Source organism: Myotis lucifugus, unplaced genomic scaffold (assembly GCF_000147115.1).
Source record: "Myotis lucifugus unplaced genomic scaffold, Myoluc2.0 scaffold_41, whole genome shotgun sequence".
Lineage (NCBI taxonomy): Eukaryota > Metazoa > Chordata > Mammalia > Chiroptera > Vespertilionidae > Myotis > Myotis lucifugus.
In genome coordinates, this window is record NW_005871089.1 from 6,417,406 (window position 1) to 6,433,729 (window position 16,324).

A 16,324-nucleotide genomic window follows, 5' to 3' on the forward strand; every position below is an offset into this window, starting at 1 on the left:
AAGTCACATCAAACCAACTTTTACCAAAATATTTTCAGAGCTTGGTGAAGAGCTAAGTATAGTAATAATACATTTTGGTACACAGACATCACTCTATAAGCAGAGAGTTAAAATGTTATAAGGAAAACAATATAGCTAATACATATTTCCCCCAAAGACAGAGCCCAGAGTGAAGTTTCAGGCCCATAAATAATTTGTACTCTTTTTAAAGACTATGCTTAAATACAGTCAACTCTTCATTATAATATAGAAAATGAAAATTTTATAAAATCCTTCTATACAGCTCAGCATTAGTGTGCTTTATATTTATGTAGCATTTACTTTCCTTAGGCCAATATTAAACACTAGAGGCCCGGTGCATGAAATTTGTGCACTTGGGCGGGGGGGGGGGGGGGGGTTCCTCAGCCCAGCCTACACCCTCTTGCTGTCAAGAAGCCCTCTGGGGATGTCTGACTGACGGCTTAGACCTGCTCCCCACGGGCCTAAGCCCTCAGTTGGACATCCTTAGCACTGCTGCAGAGGCAGGAGAGGCTCCTGCCACCACCAATGTGCTCGCCAGCTGTGAGCCCGGCTTCTGGCTGAACAGCACCCACCGTGGGAGCGCACTGACCACCAGGGGGCAGCTCCTGCATTGAGTGGGATTGGGCCGAAACCAGCTCTCCGACATCCCCCGAGGTGTTCCAGATTGCGAGAGGGTACAGGCCAGGCCCAGGGACCCCACCGGTGCATGATCAGGGCCAGGGAGGGACACAGGAGGTTGGCCAGCCGGGGAGGCGGGAGGGCTCCAGGGTGTGTCCAGCCCATCTCAGTCCCCAGCAGAAGCTAACCTACCAGTCGGAGCATCTGCCTCCTGTGGTCAGTGCACGTCATAGCAACTGGTCGACCAGTCAACTATCTGCCCCCTGGTGGTCAGTGCATGTCACAGTGAGTGGTTGAACAGCCTTAACATATCATTAGCATATTACGCTTTGATTGGTTGAACAGATGACTGAACACTTAGCATATTAGGCTTTTACTATATAGGAAGTTCCTGAGAACCCAAACCAAGGAGAACAGGATCAAGGTGAACTTGACTAAGTATCAAGGAAAAGAAGGCTGAGATATTTGCTAAACATAATGTATCCTTCAAGGGTATATTATACATTCCCACCTGCAAGCTACTTAATATAATTAGGATGATTGGACCAAATAAACATCCAACATCTTTCTTTTCTCTTTACAGTTCTTTAATTTTATATTTCCTGCGCTCAAGTTTAAGCTTTATATTAATGTAAAAAGAAAAAAACTGAAATCTGGAACATTTGCGGCAACAATCACACACATTCTAAAAAATAACACTCAAGCAGAGAGTGAAAATTAGCTGGGAACACAAACTTCACTTCTCCACAGATGCCTCATGAATTTCAAAGCACTGAAAACCTATGGCACATACCCTGGCCAATGGTGTGTCTCAGTTGGTTGGACCTCATCCCACACACTGAAAGATTGCTGGTTGATTCTGGGTCAGGGCCCATGCCCAGGTTGTAGGTTCGATCTCTGGTAGGGGGCATGCAGGAGGTAGCCAACCGATGTTTCCCTCTCACATGGATATTTCTCTCTCTCTCCCTCCCTTTCTCTCTAAAAAGCAATAAAAATATTTTTTTTTAAAAAAAGAACTAAGAGTTCAAAATGAGACTTCCAAAAACTGGACTTTGTTGATTTCATATGAAAATGGCCCCTCAATCCTGATCTGTCTGAGTGCCATGCATTCATAAATTCCAGAAATGTTTGTTGCCTGCTATGAGAGAAACTTTTTGATGGAAGGAAAAGAGCTGAATACCACCTTGAGCCTCTGAAACTGCTGCTGTCCCTGCACTGGTGCAACTGGTGGGGCTGGATGAGCATGACTCTGGACCACCTGGCCTCCGTGGGGCTGCACAGCTGTTGGGTGATGATGGCTGCTATGAACCGCTGCTATGGTGGGTCCATGACTGCCACCAGAGCCCTGTGGCACAGCTGAAACCTGGGGTGGACAAAAGAGATACAGGAAAGGTCAAGGCTTGTGTATTCTTGCCCAAATGTGTTTAAAGAACATACATACACAAAGATAACTAGAAACTCAAATTTTCCACAAGATGAAATTGGTGGAATAAATTATAGCACACTCATTATAAAATCCTATGCATTCTGTTATGTATTACATAGCTCAGTACTTCTCAAACTATCTGTGGTTAAGCACTAGTTTTCCTTTTTTCTTAAATTACAATCCATCATGGGCTGCTACTTTTATAAAATACAGTAAAAATGGCCTTGGCCGGCATTGCCTGCTGGTTAGAGCATCGGACTGTGCTCCGGAGGGTTGCAGGTTTGATTCCTGGTCAGGGGCACGTACGTACCTGGGTTGCGGGTCCAATCCCTGCCCCTAGTCAGGGCATGTGTGGGAGGCAACCAATCAATGTGTCTCTGTAACATGGATTTTCTCCCCCCCACCCCCCTTCCACTCTCTCTCTAAAAATCAAGGGGAAAATATCCTCACTCCTCAGGTGAGGATTAAAAATAAGTAAGTAAATAATAAATACATAATAAAAAATAAAGTAAAAATGGATTACCAGAAAAGTGAAATAAAAAATACATCAGCCCACAATTTTCACTACTGGATTTTACACATATAAAATTACAATGTCTAGTCGCTATAAAAGTTTCTAAACACTAAATTTCTACTTACACAGGAGCTGCCCCCAGCCCACAGGCCCTGGCTCTGATCGCCCGATAGGGTATGGGAAACTGGGGGTGGGTGGCAGTGGACGCGGTCAGCGCCAGGCCAAGGTGGATGTGAGTGAGCGGGGCCCGATTGCCTGCCGGTCACCCCACACACAGAGGGCGACCGATGTTGGCGGCAGCAGGGAAGATCGGCCCTGATCGCAGGCCAGGCCTAGGGACCCTACCCGTGCACGAATTTCATGCACCAGGCCTCTAGTATTTTATAACATTAAAAAAATGTTCACAATCTTGTAGAGGACAAAAGAAATCAAATATATGGTGACAAAAGATTTGACTTTGGATGATGGGCACACAATGCAATATACAGATGATGTATCATAGAATTGTAAAGCTGAATCCTATATAATGTAATTAGCCAATGTTACCTCAATAAATTTAATTAAAAAGAAAAAAATGTTCACAATCCATAAGTTGAATGTATTTGTGTTCCCATTTCCAATATGAATTTAAACTTTTTTTTAAAATATATTTTATTGATTTTTTTACAGAGAGGAAGGGAGAGAGATAGAGAGTTAGAAACATCGATGAGAGAGAAACATTGACCAGCTGCCTCCTGCACATCTCCCACTGGGGATGTGCCCGCAGCCAAGGTACATGCCCTTGACCGGAATCGAACCTGGGACCTTTCAGTCCGCAGGCCGACGCTCTATCCACTGAGCCAAACCGGTTTTGGCTGAATTTAAACTTTTAAATAATTTTATAAAGCAGATTACAAAGCAGTATATAAAATACAATAAAAAGATTTTAAAACCTAGACAACAAATACACATCAAAATGTTAGCATTTTATCTTGTGGTGTGGGGTTAGAAAAGAATTTTACTTTGTTTTATTTTTCTTATCCTTATTTGTTTCTAAAATAAACAAAATTTTTTCTAAATTGTTGTTTTGACCTCAGACATCTTTCTTTTCTATTTTCTCATGCACATTCATTCTCTTATAAGTTTAGGGGGACATAAAAGCACAAGCCGCTTTCCTCCCATTTCTATTACAAGTAATGCTATGTAACATTGACAAAACTTTTAAGAGTTTTGCTATTTCAGAACTGTTACTCACTATAGACGACAACTAAAGACAAATATACCTGACTTGCCACATCTCTAAAATAAGGAAAGTAAGGAAAACAAGCAACTTTTTTTTCTTCCAAGTCCTAAACTTAAAGATTTGATCTGTAGCAGTCCTCTGTACATGAAACTTTCTCTAAACAATGTTAAGTTGTGTCCTACAACTAATGAGAAGATATGTGTGCGTTTTTTCCAGATTCCCCACAAATTTATAAAGATTAACCTGCGTAGAAATAATACAAATCCATAGAAATAATACAATATAACATCAGGAGTAAAAAAAAAAAATACTTAAGACAATTCTAAAAGCTCTAATATATCTCACGTGTTATTATTTTGAGCTTCTAGTTCCAATATGAATAAATTGGACAGGTTTAGTTTATAATTCTTTGAGATGGCTGGTTTTATATGAACACATTATAGTTTCTAGTATAAAAACAGATATAACGTTATCTCAAGTGTAGGAAACAATCATGAACCTGTTCAGATAAAAATAATCAGCCAAGGAAAACAAGCAACCTTTTTTTCTTCCAAGCCCTAACTTAAAGATTTGATCTGTAGCAGTCATTTGATCTGTACATGAAGTATATAAAGGAATTATACTGCTTCAAGGGGGACTCCTGAGAAAGAGTGGCATACCTAAGGAATCACCATATCCTACTTCACCTGGTTTCTTTCTTCTTTGATTGCTTTCTTGTAACTCCAGAATCTGACACAATTGTCAAACTGTTCTCAAGGAAAATTATACCAATTTATATTCCCAGCACCAGTCATAGTTTTTATTTTTTAAAATATATTTTTGATTTCAGAGGGGAAGGGAGAGGGGGAGAGAGATAGAAACATCAATGATGAGAGAGAATCACTGATCAGCTGTTTCCCGCACGCCCCCCACTAGGGATTGAGCCCACAACCTGGGCATTGTGCCCATGACCAGAATCCAACCCAGGACCCTTCAGTCCACAGGCCGACACTCTATCCACTGAGCCAAACCAGCTAGGGCACTAGTCATATCTTTTAAAAGTCACTAACAAGTTAGGTTGAAGAAGGCCTCTCCAGGAGCTCCAGTGGCGCAATCGGTTAGCGCGCGGTACTTATAAGAAGGCCTCTCCAGACCAGTTAAATAAGTTATGATTCAGATGACCTGGGATGGAACATTACCTATGCAGTAATTCTTTAAAAAACTTACTTGGATCTCTACATATATTCAAGTGGAAAGTTGCCTACTATATAATAAGTGAAAAGAGCAAATAGCAGAACAGTATATACTGTATGATCCAAATTGTGTAAAAAGAGAAGTGTATCTAGATAGGTAGGCAAGTAAATATAGATATGTTTGTATATGCATACAAAATGCTGGAAACCCAAGAAATACACCAGTGAGATAAAGTCGAGGGGTAATTAGAAAAGGTAATTATATCTTTTTTTTTTTGTAATGATGATATTTACTTTCCTAATTTAAAAAGATAAAAAAATTAAATTTCTTCTTTTTTCGCAAAATAGATCAAGTTGGTCAGGATGTAAACAATAGGAATATACAATGTTGGTGGAAATATAAATTGGTACAATTCTGAAAGCCAATCTGACATCACCTGCTAAAGTGAAGATGTGCACCCCCTAGGACTCAGCAATCCCTCTCCTATATACTGGAACAACCCTTCCTCATGTGCCCTCTCACCTGCTGAGTGGTCTGCAAGAAGATAAAAAGTTTGCACCAAAATGTAACCAACTACTTCACTAATAAGTACACTAATTAATTCAGCTGCCTTTTTTTAACTCAAGCAAGACTCTCTTGATAAAAGTAGTGTGTTCTTGCCGAAACCGGTTTGGCTCAGTGGATAGAGCGTCGGCTTGCGGACTGAAAGGTCCCAGGTTCGATTCCGGTCAAGGGCATGTACCTGGGTTGCGGGCACATCCCCAGTAGGAGATGTGCAGGAGGCAGCTCATCGATGTTTCTCTCTCATCGATGTTTCTAACTCTCTATCTCTCTCCCTTCCTCTCTGTAAAAAATCAATAAAATATATTAAAAAAAAAAAAAGTAGTGTGTTCTTTTAGATTCTGGTAAAAGTTTACTTTGTCACAGGGTCACCACTGTGAGTACCACTGCACTAGAGAGCCACCTAGGACATTCACAGTAGCGCCTTTATAAAAAAGCATAAATCTGGAAACAAACTGTCCATTAATAGAATAAACTGGATATATTCATATAATTCATAACAGGGTGACAAATGACTCAGTTACTCATAAAAATATGGCTATGTCTTGGGAATCACACCGAGTGAAAAAAAGCGCCAAAGAAGAAAATATTAATGTTTTCATTTATATAAAGGCTAAAAAATACCCAAACCAAACAATTTTAGTGTCTAAAGATATAAACAAAATGACTTAAAAAAAAAATAAAGCCGAGGAAATGACAAATGCAAACGAAGTTCAGATCAGTGACTACCTCTGAAGTGATGAAAAAGGAAAAGGGTTCAGGAAAGAATAAACAGTGAACACCAAGGTCATAACAACCTTCTTCTTTATAAACTTACGTGGTGAGTACACAACTGTACATTATTTTCATTAATTTTATAACTTACACATATCTCATAAATATCTTATATCTCACTGAATGCTTAATAAAAACTTCTAACTGGCCAGCCAGTGTGGATCAGTAGTTGAGCATTGACCTATGAACCAGGAGGTCACCGTTAAATTCCCAGTTACGGCACATGCCCGGATTGTGGGATCATTCCCCAGTAAGGGGCATGCAGGAGGCAGCTGATCAAGGATTCTCTCTGATCACTGATGTTTCTATCTCTCCCTTTCCTTTCCTCTCTCTGAAATTAATAAAAACATATTTCTTAAAAACAAACAAAAACTTCTAGGTGGATGAAACCATCATACTGGCCTTGGTGCAGTGCCTTGCAGTGTCAGCTCACCTGATAACTGGGAGTGACGGAGTACTGAATGCCCGTGGCTGACTGCATGGTCTCCGCCACAGCTTCATACACAGGAGGGGCGGGGGCAAGCACTCGGTGCTGATGAGGAAAAGCCTCTGTGTTACCAGGGATCCGCCGCTGCTGAGCCGCATACACTGGTGATTCTTGGTCATCCAAACGTCGCTTCATTCTGCATTCATGCTCAGGGATGCACTAATAACCTGCAGAAACCACAAGTACAACATATACACCAATTCATGCTCCATACCACATGTACAATTTAGGACCAGTCCCCAGATTTAATATAAGCTCCTCCCTTTTGAACCAATTATCTATTTCATCCTAGGGATGATCACTGGGTAGTGTAAGTACATGCTTGTGCATAGACACCCCACATCAACAGGTTATAATAACGGAAAGAAAAAATATAAATAATAATAATTTAAATTAGTTTGGTACTGTGCAGTTGAAAAATAACCCCCAATTTAAAAACACAAATATAGCCCTAGTCAGTTTTGCACAGTGAATAGAGCACCGGCCTGCGGACCAAAGGGTCCCAGGTTCAATTCTGGTCAAGGGCACAACAGGAGGCAACCAATCGATGTAATCGATGTATTTCTCTCACATCGATATTTCTCTCTGTCTTTCCCTCTCTCTTCTATTCTCCCTAAAAATCAATGGAAAAATATCCTCGGGTGAGGATTAACAACAACAACAACAAAGACCCTCCACAAAATAAAAACACAAATATACCTTTTTATTCTCTAGCTTTCTCTTCAAATGCAATCATTCCTAATATTGTGAATTACTTACTCACATACTACAAAAACACATTAATGTGTTTTTGTAGTTCTTCCTAACTCCTCTCAAAACCTAGTACTATAACTGTGGTCTAATTTTCAAAATATCAATTGCTTCAACAACTAAATAGTACCATGAAAAGAGTACTGAGCCAGGACTCATGGACTTATGGTTCTAGACTTGCCAATATAAGTTGTTTCAACAAGTTTCTCATTTCATGTGAGTTTGTTTCTCCAACTATAAAATAAGAAGGTTGAAATAGGTAATTCCTAAGGTTTCTTCTGATTCTAACATTCTTTTTTAAATTTATCGATCAATCTACCTATATTTTAAAATATATTTTTATTGACTTTAAAGAGGAAGAGATAGAAATATCAATGACAATCATCCATCGGATGCCTCCTGCATGCCTCCTACTGGGGATCAAGCCCCAAACCCGGGCATATGTCCTGACAGGGAATCAAACCAGTGACCTCCTGGTTCAGTTTGATGCTCAACCACTGAACCACACTGGCCAGGCTGACTCTAACATTCTTGAACACTAAAGAGGTTCCAGAATCCCTTAATTTTTCTCTTTATTTTTTCCATCAATATCTATCCCCCCATACCTTAATTTAATAATCCCTCTGTGGGAGGATACTTTCTTACAGGACACAAAAGTTTAGTAACACTGGCTAGGAATCTGGTTGGGTCTTTTCAGAGGTATTCCAACACAGTATCACTAACACAAGCATATCTATAAGAATACTCCAAGTCTGGCTGGGTAGCTCAGTTGGTTAGAGTATGCCAGTGATGGCGAACCTTTTGAGCTCGGCGCGGGTCAGCATTTTGAAAAACCCTAACTTAACTCTGGTGCCGTGTCACATATAGAAATTTTTTGATATTTGCACCCATAGTAAAACAAAGATTTATATTTTTGATATTTATTTTATATATTTAAATGCCATTTAACAAAGAAAAATCAACCAAAAAAATGAGTTCACGTGTCACCTCTGACAGGCGTGTCATAGGTTCACCATCACTGGAGTATGCCCTAATATGCCAAGGTTGCAGGTTCAATCTCTGGGCAGGGCACACACAAGAAATCAACCAATGGCCCTGGCTGGTGTTTTTCAGTGATTAGAGCTTTGGCGTGGGCACCGAAGGTTCATGGGTTTGATTCCCTGTCCCGGTTGGGGGCGTGTGGCGGAGGCAACCAATCGATTTGCCTCTTTCACATTGATGTTTCTTTCTCTCTTTCTTTCCCTCCCTTCCTCCCTTCTATTCTTTCTAAAAATCAATAGAAAAAATATTCTAGGGTGAGGATTAACAACAATAACAACAAAAATCAACCAATGGATGCATAAATAAGTATAACAACAAAGTGATGTTTCTCTCAAATCAATAAATTTAAAAAAAAATTTATAAAGAATGCTCCAGCCCTAAATGGTTTGGCTCAGTGGAGAGAGAGTTGGCCCACAGACTGAAGGGTCTGGGATTTGATTCCAGTCAAGAGCATGTACCTTGGTTGCGGGCTTGATCCCCAGTAGGGGTTGTGCAGAAGGCAGCTCATGTTTCTTTCTTTCAATGTTTCTAACTCTCTAACACTCTCCCGTCCTCTCTGTAAAAATCAATAAAATATATTAAAAAACAAAACAAAACAAAAAGAATGCTCCAGCCATCAAAAGACAAAATGGGGCCAAGTCCCAACTACTTTTTCAATCACAAAAAAATACCTTTAAAAAGACACTACTCCTGCCCTGGCCAGTTTGGCTCAGTGGATAGAGCCTCGACCTGCGGACCAAGTTCGATTCCAGTAAAGGGCACATGCCCGGGTTGTGGGTTCAATCCCCAGTGGGGAGCGTGCAGGAGGCAGCCAATCAATGATTCTCACCACTGATGTTTCTATTTCTCTCTCCCTCTTCCTTCCTCTCTGAAATTAATAAAAATATTTTTTTTTAAAAAAGACACCACTCCTGTGGTAAGAAGATAAAAAATACAGTAATTGTAGATCTCACAAACCACCACCTCCATCTGAAGCGAGGCTCTTTTTGTAATTAGAAAATAAAAAAAAGAGCCTCTACCTAATTTTATAAATCACCCTTCCCTCTTCCTCACAAAGCCTCCCCAGGGTCACTTCCTATCTTCTCTGTCCTCACTAACATCTTCACCCTGCCTGTCACTCTAACCCTCTGCCTTAAAATAGGGTCTGGTTTTTCTGACACCTCACAACCTAAGTTAGCCCTGACACAGTAGCACAATTGTTTCATTTGCAACACTCTAACCACTGAACCAAACTGGCTAGGGCTGCAAGCTGGCCATTTAACATTATCTTTCTGTAAATCTCAACACAAATAACCTCTTTCTGTTGACTCTAACTTTAGATAAAAGGACTAAGTCTTCAAAACTTATGTATGATAATACGTTGAATTCAATTAACTTAGAGTTGAAAACAGTGCTGACATGCTGAAGGAAAATAATTTAAATGTCTTAACTAATTATATTTTCCTAGGCTTTTGTAGTAAGTAGTATTTTTAGCTTAATATTTCAAAACTTTTCAGATATAGTAAGGAATTGGAAATATAGACTTATCCATGTTATGTGATACTTAGCCACCAGTCAACTGACTATGAACATTCAATCTCAACATGTTTTGGGATGAGAAAACAGGTCTAATAAATGGACAGAGAAACAAGTCTTAAAGACCTTTTGGCTGCTACTTCTACGTACACAGATGGCCTAGACCAGCGGTTGCCAACCTTTTGGACCTCATGGACCACCAGTGGTCCTCAGACCACCAGTTGGCGACCGCTGCTCCAAAGGTTTCCTTAAACCAGCAGTCACCAACCTTTTGAACCTCATGGACCACCGGTTGGTGACCACTAACTAAACCAGCGATGGCGAACCTATGACACGCGTGTCAGAGGTGACACACGAACTCATTTTTTTGGTTGATTTTTCTTTGTTAAATGGCAGTTAAATATATATAATAAATATCAAAAATATAAATCTTTGTTTTACTATGGTTGCAAATATCAAAAAATTTCTATATGTGACACGGCACCAGAGTTAAGTTAGGGTTTTTCAAAATGCTGACACGCCAAGCTCAAAAGGTTTACCATCACTGAACTAAACCATAGTTTGGTCTTGGGTTCTGCTGATTTGAAACCTAGATGCTTAAACTCACCTGAAATTAATATTTCTAACCAAAAGCCAAGTTAACGCTTCATAAATGGAGAGCCAAAGAGCACAGCATAGGACTATGGAAAAAAAGACTAGAGTGTATCTGTCAAGACCTGGATTCTACCCTAGTACACTGCTAGTGGGAATGCAGACTGGTGCAGCATTATGGGAAACAGAATGGAGTTTCCTCAAAAAATTAATATGGAACTGCCATTTGACCCAGTGATCCTACTTCTAGGAATATATCCTAAGAGACCTGGAACATCAATCAGAAAGAATGTATGCACCCCTATGATCACGGTAACACAATTTACAATAGCTAAGACAGGGGTCCTCAAACTACGGCCCGCGTGCCACATGCAAATAAAAATATTGTATTTGTTCCCGTTTTGTTTTTTTACTTCAAAATAAGATATGTGCAGTGTGCATAGGAATTTGTTCATAGTTTTTTTTTAAACTATAGTCCGGCCCTCCAACTGTCTGAGGGACAGTGAACTGGCCCCCTGTTTAAAAAGTTTGAGGACCCCTGAGCTAAGACCTGGAAACAGCCCAAGTGCCCCTTAGTAGATGAGTGGATAAAAAAGTGGTGGTACATTTATACCATGGAATATTATGCAGCAGTAAAAAAAGAAGGATCTCTTATCCTTTGAAACAGTGTGTAGGGACCTGGAGAGTATTATGCTAAGTGAAATAAGCCAGTCAGAGAAAGATAAGTATCACATGATCTCACTCATATGTGGAATCTAATGAGCAAAATAAACTGATGAGCAAAACAGATCCAGAGACACAGAAGCATGGAACAGACTGTGGAATCTCTGAGGTAAGGTGAGGGTGGGAGGGAAGAGATCAACCAAAGAACTTATATGCATATAGGCATAACCCATGGACACAGACAACAGGGTGGTGACAGCCTAGGGTGGGGGATGCGGGTGGGCTAGAAGAGGTCAATGGGGGAATAAAGGGGACATAGATAATATTCTGAACAATAAAGATTTAATAATAAAGAAAGACCTGCTCTCTAACTTTGGTCCTGTTTCCTGATCTGCAAAGGGAGGTGATTAGACTAAACTTGTGATCCTCAAATGCTGGTTTATGGACCATCTACAAGAAAATAAAAAAAGGGGAAAAAAAGAATTGTGGTGAGTTTTTCATGGGTTAGGTATTAAAATACTGTATTTCACCTTGGCCAGAGTGGCTCAGTTGGCTGAGCATTGTCCCATGCACCGAAAAGTTGCTGGTTCGATTCCTGGTCAGGGCACATACCCAGGTTTTGGGTTGGATCCAGGTCCGGGAGTGTATGGGAGGCAACCAGAGAATGTTTCTCTTTCTCTCCCTCTCCCTTCCTCTCTCTCTAAAAAAATAAAATGTTTTATTCTGAAATCATATCCTATCCTTTTGCTTTTAAAATGTCATTTCTTTTATAGAATGACTAGTAGGGAATTAATTAGCGGAGATATTTTAATATTGCTATTTGCCCTTTCTCTATAATAGAAGTGTGAGAGATGAAAGGAAATTAGTAAAATGTATATGAAAATAATATATAAATTTATTAATAAACAGTAACAAAAGGATATAACAACAGAAGCATGATATAAAAATGACAAAAACATGATATGAAAACAACAAAAACATGATATAAAAACAACAGTGATGCAAACAATGACTGATAAAGTGATTAAACTTATTCTAATATCTCCCTGTACACCACATTAAGAGTGAAAACATTTTCAGAGTGCTTGACTAATTTCCCTTTTGATGAAGTATTTAGAACTTTAACTGTAACGTCACATGCTCTTCAAACTCGAGAGAAAGCAACATATAACTGACCATGTGCAAAAACGGGTTCAGGTAGGAATATGCCTACTCTGTCTAGAGTTTGTCCTTGTGATTTATTAACAGTCATCACAAATGCTGGCATCACGGGAAACCGTCATCGAATCAATTTAAATGGGAGGCCAGTGTCAGATGGGGACAAATTAATTCTTGGAATCAGAACAACCTCTCCCTCTGCAGATCCTGTTAATACTTCAGCTTCGATAATGTTAGGTCGTAATCTTTTGATTTTACAAAGCCCCCATTTACTATTGAGATTTCTCAACAGCATGATTGCACCCACTTTCAATTTTAATTTATGACATGGCATTCCCGAAGGAGTAATACTATTAAGAAATTTGATGGGAAAATTTTCCTTTTCAGCATCATCTGTTGAATCAATGGAATCATCACTCAAATATGTGTGAAAATCTCCATCGAGTATATCCAAAATTTCTTCATTTAATTTTTGAACATGCTCATTTTTTGGACAAAGAATTGCACGTTTAGATATATTCTTAATATTATCTATAGATATAGTATTTCCAAAGGTAGCTTCAATAATAGATCCATTACAAATCATTTCACAGGGAATTTCAATAATATCCATTCCTAAATGAAAACTGCTATCAAGTTTGCCATCTCCAAGTTTTACTAACCATCCACTATAAGCAGAATCCTCTGATCTCATATATGTTGTAAGAGACAACTTTCTGAAACATCCCCAAACATTGTAGTACTTTAAACTCATTTGTACTATGACTGATCGCATAGCATGCGGTACAATACTGAGACATTGTTGAAAATCTCCTCCAAGAAGGAGAGCTTTCCCACCAAATACAACATTCAAATTTCTCTTAGTAATCTGTCAATGGCACTTATAGCATGACTGCATTCATCAATAATGAGAAGTTGGGCCTTTTTAATAGTTTTAGCAACTTCACTCTTTATATTGAGTCTAGAAATTGAAGTTTCATTTAATGGAATCGGTAATTTATATTGGGAATGAAAGGTGCTTCCACTGAGAAGTAAATTTGCAGCAATTCCTATAGACACTGTGGGTAAAACAGTACCACCACGACCTCTAATATAATGTATTAAAACTTTATACAGATATGCAGGTGAATAGGATTCCTAGCTGGCAGGCCCCTGACAGCAAGCTGGCCACCTGTGGATTCCGTGAGGAATGGGGCTCCCTCCTCCCTCCTGTCAGGGTCTGGGGTGCAGGTGAATGGGATTCCTGGCTGGCAGGCCACTGACAGCAAGCTATCCAACAGCAGATTCTGTGAGGAATGGGGCTGCCTCCTCCCTACTGTCGGGGTCTGGTTTGAAGGCCAGACTCAGTACTTCCATGCTCTGCTCCGAGGGCGGGTTCCTGCCTGAAACCTCGCCCTCAGGGAAACAGCTGGGGGAGGGCGCAGTGGTTTCCAAGACGACCCCTGCAGGACTGACTTCCTTCCGCTTGGTCGCGCTTCTGGATGTGATGTTACACCCACGGTTTTTATATAAGTAGATTGTGATTTTTATAAAGTATTTTAATTTTATTCACCTCTAAAGTGTTTTGCCTTCCAGACCATCTCCGTAATACTGAAGAGGCTGCCCGGAGTCTGTACTTCCTCTGAACCATACTTCACTCCTTTAATAATGACCACTCCTAATTCTATTTCCTGAACGGTTCTCAAATAAATTGCTTCTTTTCTTTTTTTAAAAAAATATATTTTATTGATTTTTTACAGAGAGGAAGGGAGAGGGATAGAGAGTTAGAAACATCGATGAGAGAGAAACATCGATCAGCTGCCTCCTGCACACTCCCCACTGGGGATGTGCCCGCAACCAAGGTACATGCCCTTGACCAGAATCGAACCTGGGACCCTTGAGTCCGCAGGCCGACGCTCTATCCACTGAGCCAAACCGGCCAGGGCTAAATTGCTTCTTTTCTAATCATACAGCCACTCCTTGATTTCAGGACCTCATCATCCCTTATCTCAATTGTTGCCAACACCCTCCAGTCTCTCTCCAGTCTAGTCCACTCTCTAGGCCAGGGGTGGGCAAACTTTTTGACTCGAGGGCCACAATAGGTTCTTAAACTGGACCGGAGGGCCGGAACAAAAGCATGGATGGAGTGTTTGTGTGAACTAATATAAATTCAAAGTAAACATCATTACATAAAAGGGTACAGTCTTTTTTTTTTAGTTTTATTCATTTCAAACAGGCCGGATCCGGCCCGCGGGCCGTAGTTTGCCCACGGCTGCTCTAGGCTGTTTTCAAATTGGTCAACCCCCAAATGCAAGTCCAATCCAGTTGCAAATTCATCACTTGCTTTCCATCACTTAACAATACAAATTCCTTACTTTTGCCTATAAAATTCTTCCTTACTGACTGGAGGGTAATTTAATTACTAATTATCTCTTTCCAGTCTCCACACTATGGTCTAGTCCTGTCAAATGTCTTCCCATTACCTAAACAAGCCTCAAGTCTATAAGCTTCTTCAAGGTAGCATCCATCTTTTTCAAATTTGTCTGCATTCCCCAAAGTACTAACACATCACACTCAAACACTGTAACATAATAGCTAACATAACAATAGTTAGCATATAGAGTGCCAAGCACCATTCTACACAATTACCAAATATTAATTTAATCCCATTACAAGGTTCTGTTATTCTCTAGTTTATAAATGAGGAAACTGGAATACAAAGATTAAGTGAACTGCCCAAGGTTGCACAGCTAACAGGCAAAGCTGAGATATGAATCCATGAAATCTGCCTCCAGAGCCTGGATTTTTAACCTACCTATAACAGAAAAATAAAATGAAGAAGGAAGAGTCACCTTTCACTTAGTCAAGGCACACTTGCTCAAAGCAACTTTAGCTTTCTTTTCTTTTTTTAAATATATTTTATTGATTTTTTTTACAGAGAGGAAAGGAGAGGGATAGAGAGAGAGAAACATCGATCAGCTGCCGCCCGCACACCCCCTACTGGGGATGTGTTCGCAACCAAGGTACATGCCCTTGACTGGAAATGAACTTGGGACCCTTCAGTCGGCAGGCCGACACTTTATTCACTGAGCCAAACCAGTTAGGGCAACTTTAGCTTTCTTTAACCTCTCACACACTTATTAGCTCATTCATCCTTCTTCAGACTCAACCCAATAAAGCAGGAATGCTTTGGCAGCATTCATTCATTCAATTAGCAAATATTCAGTGAGGAGATGTGAAGGTGGTAGATGATCTTGGCTCTTGCCCTATAAAAGCTTAAAAACTAGTTGGGAATACACTACACAGCCTCACTAGTAATCAAAGAAATATAAAGCAAAATGATACCCCAAAGGAACTGGCTAAAGAGAATAATGATGTTCAGTGTGGGTGAGTGTGTAGGTATTTGCTGAAGTTTTAATTGGTACAATTTGGTTGTTGGCTTGCAGGCATATATTAAATTTTGTAAATTAAATTTAAAATGTGCAAACCTTTAACCCAGCCATACAACTTCTAGGTCTCTATCCTACACATATGCCAAGTATATTTATTACAGTAAAGTATGAAAAAATGCAAATGCCTATCAATCCTCCTATATAATAAAAGCATAGTATGCAAATTGTCCCCTCAATCGGAATTGTCTGAGAGTTCAACCAAGGGGCAGGAGAGAGGCCCCGGCCAACAGCCAGCTGCTAGGGACCCTACCAGTGCACTGGGCCTCTAGTAGCTAAATAAAGTTGATACATCCATATTAGGAAAACTATGTAGCAATTAGAAAGATTAGGGTTCATCTACAAGGAAAGCACTCTAACACATATTATTAGTGAAAAGAAC

The 16,324-nt window shown here is 39.9% G+C and overlaps 1 protein-coding gene across 9 annotated transcripts in view; it reads right to left on the reverse strand.

Annotated features, from left to right (window-relative positions):
* The window catches only part of SIN3A (SIN3 transcription regulator family member A), an 81,880-nt gene that overhangs the window by 47,023 nt on the left and 18,533 nt on the right, over positions 1 to 16,324 (reverse strand). For 8 of the 9 annotated variants that reach the window (XM_014455062.2, XM_014455065.2, XM_006087900.3 and 5 more), the window contains exons 2-3: positions 6,743 to 6,963; positions 1,823 to 2,002 (exon numbers count right to left, since the gene is read on the reverse strand). In XM_014455062.2, the coding sequence (XP_014310548.1) occupies positions 1,823 to 2,002; positions 6,743 to 6,931 (369 nt within the window). In that variant the 5' untranslated portion in view covers positions 6,932 to 6,963. Of the gene's footprint in view, positions 1 to 1,822; positions 2,003 to 6,742; positions 6,964 to 11,716; positions 11,736 to 16,324 lie in introns of those variants that run through there. The other variant, XM_023753132.1, reaches the window with a different exon arrangement.